General features: G+C 41.4%; 3 protein-coding genes across 5 annotated transcripts in view; 2 read left to right on the forward strand and 1 right to left on the reverse strand.

Annotated features, from left to right (window-relative positions):
* The window catches only part of SENP5 (SUMO specific peptidase 5), a 47,608-nt gene extending 40,086 nt beyond the window's left edge, over positions 1-7,522 (forward strand). The window contains exons 8-10 of the mRNA XM_068967083.1: positions 1,816-1,899; positions 3,280-3,330; positions 4,208-7,522. Coding sequence (XP_068823184.1) covers positions 1,816-1,899; positions 3,280-3,330; positions 4,208-4,318 — 246 coding nt within the window. The 3' untranslated portion in view covers positions 4,319-7,522. The remainder of the gene's footprint in view (positions 1-1,815; positions 1,900-3,279; positions 3,331-4,207) is intronic.
* NCBP2 (nuclear cap binding protein subunit 2) lies at positions 447-14,661 on the reverse strand. Of its 3 annotated transcripts, XM_068967205.1 has the most exons (5): positions 14,532-14,661; positions 12,335-12,516; positions 10,000-10,138; positions 9,384-9,451; positions 447-490 (listed from the first exon to the last, which is right to left on the reverse strand). In XM_068967205.1, the coding sequence occupies exons 1-5, from the start codon at positions 14,607-14,609 to the stop codon at positions 484-486; spliced, it is 474 nt and encodes a 157-aa protein (XP_068823306.1). In that variant the 5' UTR covers positions 14,610-14,661; the 3' UTR covers positions 447-483. The 3 variants fall into 3 exon arrangements, with proteins under 3 accessions (XP_068823306.1, XP_068823466.1, XP_068823389.1); XM_068967365.1 differs by lacking the exon at positions 447-490 and having other exon boundaries at positions 7,793-9,451; positions 10,000-10,121; positions 12,477-12,516; XM_068967288.1 differs by lacking the exon at positions 447-490 and having other exon boundaries at positions 7,793-9,451.
* A 178-nt stretch (positions 14,662-14,839) lies between these two features.
* NCBP2AS2 (NCBP2 antisense 2 (head to head)) lies at positions 14,840-15,566 on the forward strand. The gene has a single exon (XM_068986797.1). The coding sequence runs from the start codon at positions 14,840-14,842 to the stop codon at positions 15,137-15,139; it is 300 nt and encodes a 99-aa protein (XP_068842898.1). The 3' UTR covers positions 15,140-15,566.
* Positions 15,567-17,810: the final 2,244 nt, after the last annotated feature.

Below are 17,810 nucleotides of genomic sequence, written 5' to 3' on the forward strand. Positions count from 1 at the left end.
AATGATAAAGTTGAAGGACAGGCTATTTGATGTATGCCTTGGGAAAGTTAGCCATTTGGAAAAGTAAAATACAAATTCTGTTTAATACCATTCATATATAAGAAAAACAAATTCCAGATGGAATAATGGTCTAAATATAAACATAAAACTATGAAAGTTAAACTAAAATATAGATGTTATGTTCTCAGAATATGAAAAGCCTTCCTATCCAGAACCAAAAAAACAAGACTATGTCATAATTTTAAACTTACATATGTCATAAAGTTAAAAGGGATTGACTTGGAGACAATGTTACTGACATATATTCACTTTCTAGAATATAAAAAGAACTACAAATGAGTAAAAAAAAGAAAGATGTAAGAAATGGACAAAGGATAAAATAAGTAATTTTTAGGAAAAATGCCAATAGCTGTTAAACCCATGGAGAGATGCTTACCAGAAAATGGGAAATGTGTTGCAGTCAGTGGGGTTGCAAAGAGTCGGTCACGACCTAGTGAATGAACAACAACAAATTAAAATTACCTCAGGGTTCCATTTTTTGCCTATTATGTTAGGAAAAGTTTGATGGTACGAAAGTGGGTGTAAGGAAATAGGCATTCTCATATTTTCTGGTGGAATGTATAAATTAATACAGCCATTTGGGGAATAACTGCAGTTCTAGTTGCTTCTAAGTGCCTTTTAAGTCAAAAAGATGCATATCCTATTACAAACTAGTTCTGTTTCTTGGTATATACTCCATAAAAGTACTTGTGTATGCACACAAGAATGGGGCACACACCAGGGTGTTCATTGCAGCATTATTGATAATAGTGAAAAATCAAAATGCACTAAACTTTGCTCTACCAACAGAGTAGCTAAATAGATACACTGTAATATATTCACATTATTACACAGACCATAGCAGTTACAGAATATAGTATTGGTTGGCAAAAAGTTCGCTTGGATTTTTCCATACCATCTTACAGAAATACCTGACTTTTTGGCCAACCCAACAGATCTTTGTGTCTTAACATGGAAAGATTTATAAGACCTACCAAGTTTGAAAAGGCAAGTTGCAGAATGATACAATATATGGGGGAAAAAAATACGAATCTACAGACATACACTTGTGTATATATACATGTACATACACATTTCTCCTCCACCTTCAGAGGGTTAATTTAATTCATGTAACCTCTGACTTCACCCTTACAAAAAGATAGGCAGAGAAAGATATGCACAAAGAGGTGGAGGGTGTAGGGGAAAAGTAGAAACTCCAATAGGCTTTGGCTTGGGAGAGATTTCAGCATTGGACTTGACTGTATTTAGTATCCAGGATGAGTTTAAGTAATATAACTTTCTAGAAACTGAGTGATACTTTTACCTGCAGCCCTCATAAATATGGAATATATCTAAGGCTAGAATGTTTAAATTTAGTTTCAGTTATTAATGATTTCTGCCATGGATTCCTTCTCTCTGTTAAGCATTGGCAGTAATTAAGACATTCTTCTTGTTTTGCCAGTATTTCATTTTAAGTTTCAAATTCACCAAGCTGACTTATTCCTGGAAAAGGCTGACCATCTTATTAAAAAGATCTAATTAAAACATATACCAGTGTCCACAGTCTTAAGTGCATACAGTATAGAAGGTCTGAGTCCTTCACTCTATCAAGTGAAAAAGGTCTGAAGTCAAGTTCCAGCTCTAAACTCTTTAATGCATACTCTGCCCAGTGGTGGGGCCACAGCCTCCTCCTTTGCTTCTATCTGCTGTGGGCAGGTTCCATTTTTCACCAACTGATGGAACACAGCATCTGTGTTGTGGTTTCTTTTTAACCAGAATATAAGAAAGTATTTGCTGACTGAAGCCAGAGAAAAAAATAGACCTGAATTTCTTCAGGGTTGGCAGACTGCTGTTACAAAGGTAAGTAAGTGATAAAAAATGAAAACCCAGGCATGTCAAGGGGCTGAAATTATCTAAGGGGTGGGTGTTTTTAAATGCATATGAAGACTGATCATGAAGATAACCAAAGGAGAGTCTGGAGGCTGCAGGGAGGCAGCTCAGAATAAACCTCAGTTCAGTATTCATCATCTGGCTGCCCAGTTTCCCGCTGCTTGCTGGAGCAAGTAAATTCAATCATTTCATCCCTGGGGCAGCTTCTGATGATATGGTTGCTCTATTGAAAAAAAGACATCTGCTTCTTGCCTCATGGCTCTTATTTCCAGATGATTCATATAGACCCAGAGAAATACTGACATGACTATTTTGGATTCACCAAGGGAGCAAGTGCTCTGGGCTGCTTTCCAGGCATTTGGGGAAGACAAGTGGCTTGAGAGCTTCAGTTCTGAATGTGGTCTAGAAGCAGCACTATGTTTAGCCGTAGACAGTAAAGCTGTACATGGGGCAGAGTAAGCAGGCCTACCCTCTTAACTCTGTCACAGATAGCAGGGTCTTGCATTTTAGGGGGCACTGCTTTGTTTTCCAGGTGTTTTTATATGTATGATTTCATTTGATCCTTATAATCAGAGGTAGGCAAGTCATTTAGGAGTAAGAAGCATCTCTGACCTTCCCCAAAGTTCATCAAAACCACTGACCATCAGGTCCTTGAACTCAGGTCTATTTGGATCAATGACACAATGTTAAAGAAGCAGAGTCTTGAAATAAACCTTTAACCCAAACCCAAAGGGACAAGATTTATGCATTTATCCTTAAACTAAATGCTAACTTTTAAACTTAGGTTTCATGTTTTAAATACCCTAGTTTATTAGTTGAAACCAGAATTGCTCTTGTGAATATTCTGAACTTACCCAACAGTATATCCAGGTATTCCCCTAAATTTAATCAGGATCTTTCAACACTGCAGACAGAATATAGTAACCAGTTCTTTGGAAAACATTGTTTACCTTTACAGTGTCTTTAAAAGAACAGGAGAGTTGTGAAATGCGAGATGAAGAGTGAAGACTGCCAAGCAGCATTTAATACTAAGGATTCAGAGTCCAGGTCTGCGTTCTCTGAGTCACAATTCCATTTTGATTCCATTGTCAGTGAACTGACAGCAAAACTGATTATCCATGGAAGTTTTAAAATAGGATTTTTGACTTCCCATTTCTCATGTTTAGGCAAATGTTCTATAAGTTACTGATTGATAGTTCTTTTCATGTGACCAGGTGCCTCCATAAACTCAAACACTTTGTAAACCAGAGGTATATACCAGCTGTCTTGGATACAAGTTTCCTGCAGCTTTTCTTATCTGACAGGAAACACTTGATTTTATTTTAATAATTGTTTTGTTTTTCCCCTTAGTGTATTCCACAACAGAAAAACGATAGTGACTGTGGAGTATTTGTGCTCCAGGTAAATATATATATATATATATATTTTTTACAATTTATAAACTTGTTGGGTTTAGAGAAGGCTGATGTGTGCATGGTACTAGGTACAGGTAACAGAACACTTTTCCTCCCAAACCTGTCATTGAAAAGCAGTAGTTCTTGCATTTTCATATATTATCATTAGGAAGAACCACCTTCTAAGGCTGAGGATAAATAATTGGTATCACCCGTGTATTATTAGAGGTTATTGGCAAGTCACATTGGAGACTGACCTGCATTGGTCCTGTCATACACTCTTGGCATTTGCAGAATTAACTAATTTTTTAACCACTGGCAAGTAGTCTTTTACCAGAGTAAAAACTAACTAGATTTTAAATAAGGGCCACGTTCAGACACTGCGCTTTCTCATGCTGCAGGTTCCCTTAGGTTTCAAAGAGCTATAGAAAAAGTTATTATATTTACGAAGGAAATCATAGTTTATAATCCATTATTTACAGATTTCCAAAGATCTTGGAAGATGGGCTCACTCATATGACTCATGAATGTCCAGGGTTTGTAAACAAACTCAGGTTCTCACTTAAAGGCCATATTAGATTTGACTGCATTCTCGGCAGGTTTCACCTTGAGAATTGGAGCCCCTTTGGCAGTTTTGCTTTTCACAGTATTGAGTGGGGAGGGAAGGAGTATCCCAAGCCATATACTTACCTGAAAACTTGACTGTAATTTGGAGGTAACTTTTTTTTGGAGGTAAATGTTTTAAAACAGTATGTTTTACAAGTCTAAACCAATTTTACCATTTGCCTTAGACCCTATTCTGTTAAGTCTGCATCTAGTAAAATGGTGCGTTGGGCTGATGCGTAACTCCACATGCCACTTAAGTGTTTCTGGGACCTTTCCAGTACTGCAAGTGCCTCGCCTTAGAGCAGCCTTTCCAGTTTTCCCAAGAAGACATGCCCCGAGTGCGAAAGAGGATTTACAAGGAGCTGTGTGAGTGCCGGCTCATGGACTGAATCAGCAGGGACTCTGGGAAGTCTGACCAAGTTGGAGCAGGTGGTTTGTTACTTGAATCTCCAAACACTTATTTGAATTTTTACAGGTATTTCAGATCAGTGGTGTTGGGCCACTATTGTTACCTCAAGTTTATTTTCTGCCCTTAACTCATTTCTCTAGTGACCATGTACTATTTTTTAATGTTCAGTTTGGTTTCATTTTTAATTTTATGGATTCTGTGTGTGTCCCCCCCATATTTAATATTTATTATCCAAACGCATGCATATAGACAGAGCATGCAGTGCAGAGTATTAAAAAGCCTAGTAGATTTGGTGCAGCTTTTGAAACTTAGTTAGACGTGAACTGAATACAGGTTTAAATTTTAATTCCAGAACCTAAAAATGCAGGATGTTTTTGATAGAACATAACTCTGAGAGTAGTAGATGTTCCCTGGGGCATAAGGGGTAGCTAGGAGGGGTTTTGACAGTCAGTCCTGTTTTATTTTTACCAGCAGCACCTTTCACTGACTTCTCTCTTCAGTGAGTCCCATTCCTTTTAAAGGATGAAAAGGAAGTGGCCATAAACTGACTGGTATGTTCTATTCATGGTGGCACACTTGTAAGCACAGTGCCTGCCTTGTGAAGAGTTAAGATATGAGAAAACGAAAGTGACCTTGAGGGTCCAATTATCTCCACAAATGAGATTTCAGCCTTGGCTTTAAGATTTATAATAAATGCTTTAATCTTATAAAAAGCCTTTGCTGAAACATTGAACTCCTTGGATTCTTCTGGTTTTGACCGATTAAAATTTAGTATCTGTCAAACTAGTGGTGGAACAAATGAGAATCCAGCTCAAGAGTAACTTACAAGTTGTCACTTCCCCTGTATTTTTTCCCACATGGAAGAAATTAAGATTTGCCAAATACCTATTTCAAGGGTATTTAAAATATAAACATTCAAAACCAAAGACTAATTTTAGGTCTTTTGGATGTGGCTGGGGAAGAGAGAATAGAAAAGGTAATGAGACTTGATACTGTGGGGGTTACAGCAAATGTTATGAGTCTTTCCCTGGATTTCTCTAATGATTTCAGCAACAAATGCAGGACTTATCTGTCTCTGCTTGACCATCCCTGAGACTCCAGCACAGGAGTCCCCTTTTTTTTTTTTCGCTTCCATGAACCTCATCTGGGGGAAAGCAGAAGTGGCCCTGTCCTTACCCTTTGCTGCATTAGGATTAAAGTAATGGATCTTGCATCTTTAACAGAGTTTTGTGATAACTGGAAAGGAAGAATAAGCAAATGGCAAAAGATACTTGGGTTAATGCCTCCTTAGGTGTGTGGAAGGTAGGGCTGACTGCCAGCAGTTGAGGGTGGAGTCAGAACATGTTTACGTGCAGGGTTCCCTATCCCCAGACATTCCAAGCACCAAAACCAGTGTTTACATTATAAACAGGCCAGCACTTTCCTACTCCCTCAGACTCAAAACTCCTTAGTATAAAACCAGATCAGTATTTCTTCTTGTGCTTCGTATCATTAGAAAGATTGAGATTAGAGGCACTTTGTGCTGCTACAGGTAGGGCTGCATCCACATTGGAAAGGTGACAAAATGGGTTGGATGTTTTCTTGAGGTTTTCAGGCATAATTATGCAAACGAGATTTTTCAAATCTGTATGCCAGATGTTTGCTTTTTTTTTTTTTGGTAATTAGTAAGTAGGCTGTTTAAAATGTCTTATACTTTAGAGTGCCATAGTTCATATCTCACTGACAGAACCAGGCATGCAAGAGAGTTGGGTTCTGGAAAAAAATCTTAATGCCCCAAGCTTGAGTTGTCATTTCTTTCAGTCTGAGAAATGGTCATTCTCTTAGCAGTGAGGCAGAGAGAACCTACAGTGAACTGTCCCAAGTCATGGGTCTGTTTCATGTCCGGCTTAATAGGGCACCTTGAGCTACACTGTCCAGCATGCTTTAGCTTAAATGTCAAATATTTTAAGTCTGGCTAAAATGTTTGTTATTCATAAGAAGCTTGTTTCAGTACACACAGTTGCTTCCCACTTGCCCTTCCTACCCCTAGTCTTGTGATTAGGTATAAACCTCTATTTAGCCTAAGTCCTCCATTAGGATGGCCTTTTTTCCTGATGTTTGCAATAATGGTTTCCTTGCAACAGAAATTTCTGAAATATAGTCTGGGCTGTTGGTAGAAGAGACAGGCATTGTTTTGTTTTACTCTCACTAGCTTGGCACTGAATTGTCTAGGTGCCCACAAGGTGGGCAGACCTTATGCTTTGGGGGTTGAGGGCAGGCCTTACACAAACTAAAAGCTGCTTATGATGTGCCTTCAACAAGCTGCTCAGTCCTCTCCATCAGCAAACTTACCAGTCTGTAATTGCTTTTATCCTTTTGTAAAATCTATAGCAATGAATGTAGATTTAGTTGAACTTTTAGTTCTCTCAAACTAAATGGCTCAGACGGTAAAGCGTCTGTCTGCAATGCAGGAGACCCGGGTTCGATCCCTGGGTTGGGAAGATCCCCTGGAGAAGGAAACGTCAGCCTACTCCAGTACTCTTGCCTGGAAAATCCCATGGATGGAGAAGCCTGGTCGGCTACTGTCCATGCGGTCACAAGGAGTCGGACACGACTGAGCGACTTCATTTCACTTTTAGTTCTCTCAATCATAGAGAACCAATCTTCTCTTAAGAAAGGGAGAAGCAGCAGCTGCTTGCTGCCAGCAGTCCCCAAATCATTTTTTGTGCTTTGCATTTTATTTTCTATGTATCATTGAATATAATTAACACTGGTCACCATGAATTCATAGTTGGAACAAAGAAACAGACCTGAGACATCGCCAGCAGTAGCCTAAGTAGAGCTGCCCCCTTTCTCTGCAGATGTGGTGTACTGCTTCCTGGGTTAGAAGGAATAACTGGGAGCTCTGCATGGATCAGACCCTTTAGGCAAGAACCAGTGTGTTAATAGTGTGAATTAGATGTACTGACTACCTGCTCTGCTGAATTGTTATGAAACTGAACTAATAAGCAGTTATAAAACACATACTTTGTTATGTGCTAGGCTCTGCCTCCTGGCCTGTAGATAATTTAAGAAGACCTAGGGAATACCATCAGACATGCTAATTGTATTTGGGTGTTAACAAAAGCAGATCTAGACAAGCTGTCCACTTAATGGTACCTTTTGGTCAGAAAAAATTTATTTAAAGATTATGATCATGTAAAATTACTCAAACCTTCTAGCAAACATATTTTTTGAAAAATAAACTAAATGCCTTTATAAATGTGTGTTCTCTCGTGTTGGGTAACATGTACTGTTTGGTGAGTAGTAATTTTTCCCAGTGGCACTCCAGTCACGACAAGGCTTATCTGCATAGGCTCTAAGCAGCTCACTGTCCAGTAGCAGCACTTTCTACAGTAATGGGAATGTTCTGTATTTGCATCCACTACAACAGCCATTACCACAGGTAGGTATCGAGCATCTGAAATGTGGCTAATGTGACTGAGGAACAGTTTTAATTAGCTGCATATAGCAAGAGACTACCATATTAGTAACTCTCAGATCAAAATGGACATGCAAATTCTGCACACTATGCAGATTCTCCCCCAAATGGATTCCAGGCTAAGAGCGTTTCAATGTCTCTTGGTGAGGAAAAACACAGTAAGTTGGTCCAATTTTATTGAAATCTGTTACAGAAGACAATTCAAATATGAAATACTGTCTGTGGTTTTAAGGCCTATAGAAATCTGAATCATGTTTTACTGCAAAATAATATAAAATACATTAATTCAAACTACTGTAAAAAAGACTTTATGTCCTCATTAAATTACTTGCACGTTTTCCTAAATACTTACAACTAATTTAGAGATATCCAAATAGCCAATTTAAATTTGAGAAAACACTGTAACATGAAAGCTGTTCACATTGAGATACTCCAGCCACAACTTCACAAACTCCTGGAAAGTAAGAGATACTTTGTTGCTAGATGAAAAAAATCTCACTTAGGTCAGGGAGAATTATACTAGACTAGCAGTTTAAAATGAGCAAGAATTCATGTAACATTAGAGAAATCATCTCTTGCCTTACAAATGCAAAATAAATCCTCTAGACTCCCTTCTGAGAGTTGTAGAGACCATCAGCTGACTGTCCAGCCTCTGAAACATAGCACAATTGGAGAAAAAACAAGACAGACTTCAATGTAAGAACTGGCCAAAACATTTCCCAAGGGAACCATTTCTGATTTTGTTAAGCCATTCTCTCAATCTGTAAGCTCTTTAAAAAAACAAAAAAACACAAACACCACAAAACACTCCATTCCCAAGATCAGTCTGAAAATGAAAAAAATAGATCTGAAGGCGCTCACATCTCTCATTTTGAAAAATGTGTTTAGTAAATAAATATCCTTCAATCCCTGTCCCTTATTTCCTGATATACAAAGCATGTAAAGCAGGTGGTGTTCCCCGGGACTGTCTAAAGCTTACTTTTATACCAACTGTTTAGGAATTTCCATTAAGTTTTGCCTTTACAGATTAAAAATCAACACAGAAAAAAAAAAACTTCAGTTATCAAGCATCTGTCCCCCTAATTTAGAGCAAAGCTACATAACATAGCAAAAGTCTACTTATTAAACTTTACCTTATGAAAACTTAAAATTTTTAAAATAGTAATTCCAGGTCCCAAGGTAGACCATGAACCTACTTAGATGCAAACATGGTAGACACTTAAAAATTTTTTCCAGTCTTCTAAAAGAAGTGTGTTTTTGGCTGACAGATCAACATTATACATGAAGTCTGTTGCTAAGGAACACAATTTTTGACCTAGTAACAGAAATCATTTTGGTAATCTGACACAAAACCAAGACTCTAAGATTTAATTCTACAGAATTAAAGGCATTCTTTTGGATTCTGTTCTTTAATAATTTTTAAGAGGAAAACCATGACAAGGCTTCCAGCTCAGTAGAAACATTGATTAAAGCTTGGTTTAAAAAAAAAAAAAAAAAAAGGCAGGTTTGCAGACCTTGGGTAACACCCGTCAAATTCAACAGGCCAAAGGAGTGGGCTTTCATGATGGGGCTCTCAACCACTCACTGGTTTTGGGCCAGTTTTCCATAGCCACCTCTTCCAGCATCATAGTCCTGACGATATTCATCTCGTACCTTAATTGAAAAGAACATGTTACAGTACAGAGATTAGTGTAACAAACATGCCTTCCAAAATATGTCAGACAAATAACTAAGCCTTTTCAGATGTCATAATGTAAACATTGTTAAGTGTAACATGATTTTGAGCAACTGATGATAAAGTTCAATTGCCCTGCAAAATTATTTTAATACTGCTTTTTTTTTAAAAAAAACAAACATCAGGCTTACACACTCAGCATCCAAAGATAGCACATTCCAAAGAATATTTAAACTATACTGAGATAAAAATGGAAAAGTTGCTTTAGTACATTCTGCTTTGCTCAACATTCCTGCAGGAGAATATTCAGCCCCTTGCAGAAGTCCAGTAATGGTTGCTTGCAAAGATATACTATTTAATGATATTTTAAAATATTAATAATTTATCAACCCCAATGGGTGGATTCACTTCAAGCCAAGGTTATAGGCACAGTTATTTTGAGAAGAGCAAATACAAATTGACAAAACACATCGTTTAGGACTGGAATCCCAGGCAAAGGCTGAGCACAGAAAACCTTCCTGCGTACCTGGCCCCCAGAACGCCCACGGCCATACTGCCTGCCCTCCTTAAAGCCTGCATCCCAGTCTGTACGAATGATCCGGTCATCCAGACGAGTTCCATTTATATACCGCATGGCATTTTCTGCATCTGCTCTTGAATAGTATCTTAATTATGATTATTAAGGAATTAACATTTCTCCAGACATTTTTATAAATAGAGGAAGAAACATCTAAATGAAGCTGAGTTAAAGAGTACAAAAACTAATCCAACCAGATGGAGATCAAAGACATAATTTGGTTTATAGGCCTGTTGAGGTTGGTCCAAAAGCAGTCAAAAATGGTATCTTATCCTCAGCTACACTGATGGTTTTTTGGATAATCCTGTTAAATACCCAATCCCACTATCTCCATATTTTCTTTTGCAAAATACAGATATGTTCTGTGCAGGTTTAAACCACGAACTGTTATCCAAGGAAACAACAGCATCTTTCGGTTCCCTGAATATGAAGCTGTACATTCAAGAACAACCTTAAAAAGAGGTCACTGCCTAAGACCTGCCATCACATTTCATTAGAAGGAAACACTCAGAAAGTATCACTCAAGTCAGTAATTCTAAACCAGATCTACTAAATCTATTTTGGGGATGCTATTAAAAACTATATGTAAGTAATTGTATCTGGATCTAGGAAATACTGATCTGGACCTTTCCCCTTGTCTATAATTACACAGGTAGGGAAACACTTGCTGAAATTCCAGTGTCTACACAATGCCTAGCACACATGGGCATTCAATAATTCTTTGTTGAATGAAATGAATGCTAAAGGGCAAATTGGGGGCGGGGGCGGGATACTGACAATGAAAGGTAGCCTTTCTTTTGGGTATTTGTCATCTTGATTATTGATCTTTGACCTTCAAGGCAAATGCAAAAACATTCCAGTTCTTAAACACTGATTAGTATCTAATATTTTCTTTGTCTTTTTTGTCCCCTGTGAATTATTTTACACTCTCGGCACCAGAGGTGAAAGCAAAACCTGGGCACTCGTCCCTTGTGTCTGAAGGAGTAAAAGAAGCTTGCAGAGCCCAGAAATCAGACACCAAAGTCAGAAGTGGGGAATAGGTTCAAACGTGGGGCTTCTGATTCAACCTGATAGTGAGCACATTTTGTCTTCTTTCCTTCTCAGGGCCTCCATTAGACAAAAGGAAAGAAACATATACCCAAAGAGTAGAAGAGGCCATCAGCAGATGAGAGATGCAAAAGCTAAAGATTAATAATGGGTGAAACAAAGTCACAGTAGGAAATACTCCTAAAAGGCTTAAAGGAGACAGCAAACCCAGGAAGCTCTTAATTCCAAGTTGATTAAGTAGTAAGGCTGCAAATAGGGTTTAATTAAAGGTCTCTATGTGGGAAGAAGACCTTTTAGCAGGAATACATGTAATTCCAGGCAAATAAAGAAGATAGGGTTACTGACTGAAGGAACTATGGCATTGTCTTTAACATCAGCAAGCTTAAATCTTTTTTCATTCTAGCATTTAAGAAACCCACATGTCCCAAAGGCAAGGCAACAACTTAAGAAGATCTGCCTAGATCCACAAAGTCAGCCTTTTCCCCCAGAAACCAAGGGATCACCAGAAATTTAAGGAAATTTTATAACATAAATACAATGGAAAGAAACAATTCAAGGCACAGAAAATTCAAATGACATGGTGGACTAGGTCTGGAAAATTTCTCAAAATGACCAAAAAAGAAAATAACAGTTAAAAAACAAAATATGAAAGGGTAAATCCAGGTGGTCAAATGTATGGAGAGGTTCCAGGGAGAGAATGGTCACAAGTAAATATGGTTACGACATGTACAAGCATCAAGCTATATGCATCTACATAATACTATGTAGCTGTTATAAAAAGAGGTAGCCTACATGTGCTAACATGGAACAATCTCTAAAGTAGGTGAAAAAAAGTGCATACAATATGCTACCGCACATACATAGAATTACTTCTGGAAAGACACCAATGAGATTGATAGCTAATGTCTCTGAACTTAGAATGATAATGGGGCTTTTATTTTTCAATACACTCTTTGAACTTTCTGAAGTACCATAAGCATATACATTTTCAAAGATTTACTTAACCAACTATCAAAAAAGAATGGCTTTCAGAACATAATGTATATGTTACTAGCTTTCCCAGTGTAAACAGTATAGACGTATTGGACAGAAGGCAGGAGTAGATGAAGGAAGAAGAGGAAGAGGTAAGTGCAGCGATGCTAATCAACAAGTGTCCTCACTCATCTTTCAAAACAGGCTCAGCCGCTCTTGGCCCCAGCTTCGGGCAACAGCTACACGAGACACACAGGAAGGATACTCCACAAAACAGAACCCACATGCTGTCTTCTTCATTTTATCCAGGCCCATGATGATTTTCTTTATGTCACCACTTTTGCTGAAGAGCTCATAGATTTGTTCTTCTGTTGTATAAAAGGAAAGATTTCCAACATACAATGTACAGCTTTTCTTCAGTAATTTTTCCTGTTCTTCATTGTCACCCTAGAATTTCCGAGATAGGGAGCAAAGTGGGGGGGAAAAAAAAGGCACAAAACAATATGAAGGGTATGCTCCAAGTTACATTTTTTAGAAGTATGAATTTAACATGGATACCATACAGAAACAACAGGTAATACGTCCACCTCTAGGGAGAATCAAGGGACTGCAGGTCAGGTTTGTGTGTATGGTCTCATTTAATTTATCATCATCAATCTACCTGAGGGAAGATGGTTAAGTAACTTGTCCAAGATCATGCAGCTAATCAGTAGTTGCAGTTGGAACCCAAGCCCAGTCTTATCCCTAATCCCCTATTTCCTTAAAAAGTTCACAGGACAAGAGTCATTCTACAATAAAAATAGGTTTTTCAGGACTTTGGAATGAGACACTAAACAAGTTTATTACTGCAGTTACTGACTTGTTAAAATTATGGTCAAGAAGCATTTTCCTCTTTCTTTCTCACATGTTTAAGTCATGTCCCAACAAACAGCTTACAGTTTAAGACAACTAGTATTAGTACTTACTTAAGGTAAGACATAATATAGATACCATTCAGGAACTACTGTAGAAATTCTATAAGACAGTATCTTACAGTAGTCTAAATAAAGCTATAGGCTTTAGACTGCAGATAGACAACAGTACAAGTTTAATCCTTTCACTACTGTAATCTTGCAGGATGCTTGAAATTCAACATGGCTATGATGTGGTACTTTCTAAAGTGAGGGATAGACGTGTAAAATAATGTCTGTTCATGTGTTTATTCGTTCAGTCATGTCCAACTCCTTTTGACCCCATGGGCTGCAGCTCACCAGGCTCCTCTGTCCATGGGATTCTCCAGAGGAGAATACTGGAGTGGGTTGCCATGCCCTCCTCCAGCATATCTTCCCAACCCAGGGGTTAAACACTGGTCCCCTGTATTACAGACAGATTCTTTACCAGCTGAGCTACCAGGGAAGCCCATAATCATGCCTGGTATATAGTAAACATTTAAAAAACTAAATATTGGATAAATCTGAGATCTTTCTCAATTTTGCCTCAAATTTGTTTTCCCACCCTACACACACATTTTAGACTTTCTCCACACCCACCCTCTTCTATACCTGATCCCTCCTTTCTCAATCTTCTGAATCTTCAACAGCCCCTCCCTTTCTTGTGCTGGATTAAGATTACTTACCTCCACTGTACGGATTAAGATTATTTACCTCCACTGTACTCTTAGGATATGGAAAACTGTCTTCCCTCTCTACGCTTTAGCAGACGCTTCCACAACAGCACTCAATACAAATTTACTAAATAACCAATAGTTAATGAGCGTCACCTTCACTCCATCCCTGTCTTTGCTGATACTGAGGAACCCACCTTGAATATCTGCAGCCTCGGCCATTTCACAGAATCTGCTATGACATGGGTCAAAAGAAACTTTCCCTCTTCGGAAACCCAGCAGTTCTCCGATTTTGACATCCAGACCCTTAACACGTTGGTCCCCCTCCTCACACCGAGGGCTCCCTAAAGATGGAGGCAGGGCTCAACTTTGTCTGCCACCAGGTATAAATCTTTTGTAGGGCCGTTTTACTAGCCTATGGAAAAGGGAAACGCCAAACACAGTTTGGTAGATGTAACTTAAAAGTCCCGGTATCTGGATCAGGATGGTGCTTCCACATACTGCACGTGTCAAAAAGACACCCTTTTTTGATACTTGCAGCAAAATCACAAAGTCACTTTCCCGCGACACCGTTCGTGAAAACGCAAGCCACCACTACTACTGCCGCCCATCTGCAATGGCTCGGAAACAGAGAGCATCTGCTAGGGAATGTGAAAGCCTGCCTCAAATTCCCTTCCTACGAGAGAGGGGGATTTGATAATATCCAAACGCCCTTTCGGCATCCATTCCCCAACAGGCACCCAGGCTTCCCTTCGCATTTCGGGATACCAGAGAATGGGAGACGACACAATGAGACAAGAGCAAACCGAGTCTCAGCGTTCTGGCCCGAGGCTCTTTCTCGCGACCCGGCTTCCCTCACCCGGAAGTGCTGGTCCCGGTACTGGCTCAGCTCGACGTAGGAGTCGCTGCGCAGCGCCTTCAGGAGGCCACCCGACATAGTGCAGAGAGGTGGCAGAGGACACCGCCACTGAAGAGTATAACCAGGTAGCCCCAGCAGTGGCGGGACCGGAAACGCGCAGATACGGCTGCGGAAAGTCGAAATCCCGTGCTCCAATCCCAGGGCGGCAGTGTCGTCACCAGGCGGCGCCGGCGCACACACGGCCGGTAGTCAGGTGTCGCCGATCAGAAGCGAGAGCGGCGTGCTTCGGGTTCCGGGTCGCTCCGAGGATGGTTCTGCGGCGGCTGCTGGCCGCCCTCCTGCACAGCTCGCAGCTGGTGGAGCGTCTCTCAGAGTCTCGGCCCATCCGGCGTGCGGCACAGCTCACCGCCTTTGCCCTGCTGCAGGCCCAGCTCCGCGGCCAGGACGCGGCCCGGCGCTTGCGAGCCATCGCGGCTGGGCCCGCTGGCTCCCTGGGCCGCCGCGCTGCCCGTTTCAGAGACACCTTCACTCAGGAGCTACGCCGGGGCCTCCGGGAACGCCCGCGGCCACCACCAGGTAGCCAGAAAGGCCCAGGAGCAAACCCCTAAACCCAGGCTGGGCCAGGTCGAGGTCGCCTGTTTCCCCTCTGGGCTGGATACCGGCCTCGGCGCTAAGGAGTCATCCTTCATCCTTGACGATACACACGGCCTGGAATCCTGACTCAAGTTGTTTGCCTATATACGTCCCACTCATCAGAGAGCCCGGGCCAAACTTGACACCCCCAGGGAAGCCGTGATCGGACAGGACACAGCGAAGGAAGAAGCTCCCCGAAGCCTGACAGAGATAGATAGGCTCGGCCCTGATTCACCGCGGGCAGAGAGCCATGGACCGAAGTACAACCGGCGAGAGGTTTAACCTCGGGAAATGGGACTAAAACTAGTGATCGATGCTGCTGCCGCTGCACTGATGTAGCAAGTCGCTACTTCCAGGGGAGATCCTGGATGGAAAGACAATCCTGCAACTGCCAAAAATCCTCTGATTAAATGTGTGAGCTGAGTAATAGGTATTGTTACAGGACAAGGTTCTTTTGCCCCGTGCGCAGGAAGCCAAATGCGGAGATGCAAAGGTTTCCAGCGAAGAGGATTTACTGGCAAGGCAGCCAGGGGAGAGCTAGTCTCAGATCTGGTCTTCCTCAAGGCAAAGGGGTTGGGATATTTATGGGATAAAGCAGCAGCAAGACGGCGGGAGGTGTGGGGAAAGATGATTGGAGAAAGGTGTGGTAATTGTAGTTCTGCACAGGTGTAACTATGCCACATGCATCTGCAGCTTGAAAAATAGAGGTTCTTAGCACCATCTGGGAGAAGGAAATGGCAACCCACTCCAGTGTTCTTGCCTGGAGAGTCCCAGGGACGGGGGAGCCTGGTGGGCTGCCGTCTCTGCGGTAGCACAGAGTCGGACACGACTGAAGCGACTCAGCAGCAGAAGCAGCACCATCTGCGGAGAAGGCAGTGATTGCACCCCGCTCCAGTACTCTTGCCTGGAAAGTCCCATGGACGGAGGAGCCTGGTGGGCGGCAGTCCATGGGGTCGCGAAGAGTCAGACACGACTGAGCGACTTCACTTTGACTTTTCACTTTCATGCATTGGAGAAGGAAATGGCAACCCACTCCAGTGTTCTTGCCAGGAGAATCCCTGGGACGGGGGAGCCTGGTGGGCTGCCGTTTATGGGGTCACACAGAGTCGGACATGACTGAAGCGACTTAGCAGTAGCAGCAGCAGCACCATCTGAGGGTGGAGTTTTCTGCTCTCTGATGTCAAAAGGTCAGGAGCATGCCCAGTTGGACGGTTGGTGGTCCTATCCAGTCTTAACCAACTCACCTTAAACTAGACACAGCTAACTCCAAGAACCTGGAAAACAACTCACCCTCAAACATAGCTAGGCTTGGTGCTGCTTCCAGGCTGAGGGAGTCATAAGATGACCTTGACTAGTGAAGGCAGATGAGATGGATCCACCCATGCCTTCAGTATGAACCTGGTGCTTATCTGAGAAGGTGGATTAGGATTCCTGGGACCATAGGAATTACACAGTACTACAGTATAATAATAATGTATATTATTATACATTATAATACTAGTTAACGCATACTGAATATTTCCTCTGTTCTGGGCACCACTCCTTACAACCACTTTCACATGTGGAAGTGTAACGCTATTTCTTAACTCATTTTCTGCTGCCGCCACCACCATCACCACTGGGTATCAGGACAACTGTCTACCATGGGACAAGCCACCTGAATTCCTTATTCCTATTTTAGAGGGTCTGAGATACACTCTATGCTGCAGCTAACAGACCCACAATTAGGCAATCCATGTATGCACTGATTGTCTCTAATCAGGCTACAGAGTTAATCATGCAATCTAGAAAACTCAAAGCAGGAGAAACAATTTATATTCTGACTCTGTGGGAGTCACAGAGGGAGCTGGATAGCATGGAGACCTATCCTGGGCGTGAGGCAGCAAGAGCAGCTTGTCCTCCTCTTTCCTGGTGGTCAAAGATCTGACTTGACATTCTACCCTCCAGCCTTCCCATCAGAGGCACTTCTGGTCAATCCTCTCTGAGGCCAGTGTCCCACTCTCCTAATGACAAAGTCTTAGTTTGGCACCCTGCTCTCCTGTCCCCCATCTCCCAGACCAGAGGCAACTCACTGAATTCTCCTTTGAGCTTGACAGTAAGGAGCCCAAGGAGCTTGTTCATTCTGCCTTGATTGCCTCACTGGTCTCAGTCCCACTCGTTTGTCTCTGGATCTGGATATCAGAGCAGCACAATGTTAGCAGTCCCCAACCCAACCCCTTACCTTCAACATAAGCAGCCTTCAAGCACACTCACAGTTGGGTCTTTTTCTAGACTGGCAGAAACAAAAAGGGAAACTTCAGGAAGCAATGAAGCTTTTAGCAAGCTGGCCATTTGGTAAGGAAGGAAAGGAAAAAAAAAAAAGAAGGCAGATGTTTTATATTTTGTGGTAGTGTGTGGGAACTAAATTCCTTCCATTTGTAGGAGTCTGAGAGCAGAGCAAGAAAATGGTCCTTTCTTCTCCAGCTAGAGGTGACTCAGATGCCTCCTGGCTTTGGAAGCCTCCAGTGTAATCTGGCTTGTCATCCCACCACTTACCCTACTGCTAAAGAAACAGACCAAATTCGTTCTACCACCCCCAGTGGCAACAGTCTCCCAACATGCCTTTCAAGCGCTGCTAAACTTTGCCAGAATGTGAAGCCAGGAAGC

The sequence above is a fragment of the Capricornis sumatraensis genome, chromosome 1, assembly GCF_032405125.1.
Source record: "Capricornis sumatraensis isolate serow.1 chromosome 1, serow.2, whole genome shotgun sequence".
Classification (NCBI taxonomy): Eukaryota; Metazoa; Chordata; class Mammalia; order Artiodactyla; family Bovidae; genus Capricornis; species Capricornis sumatraensis.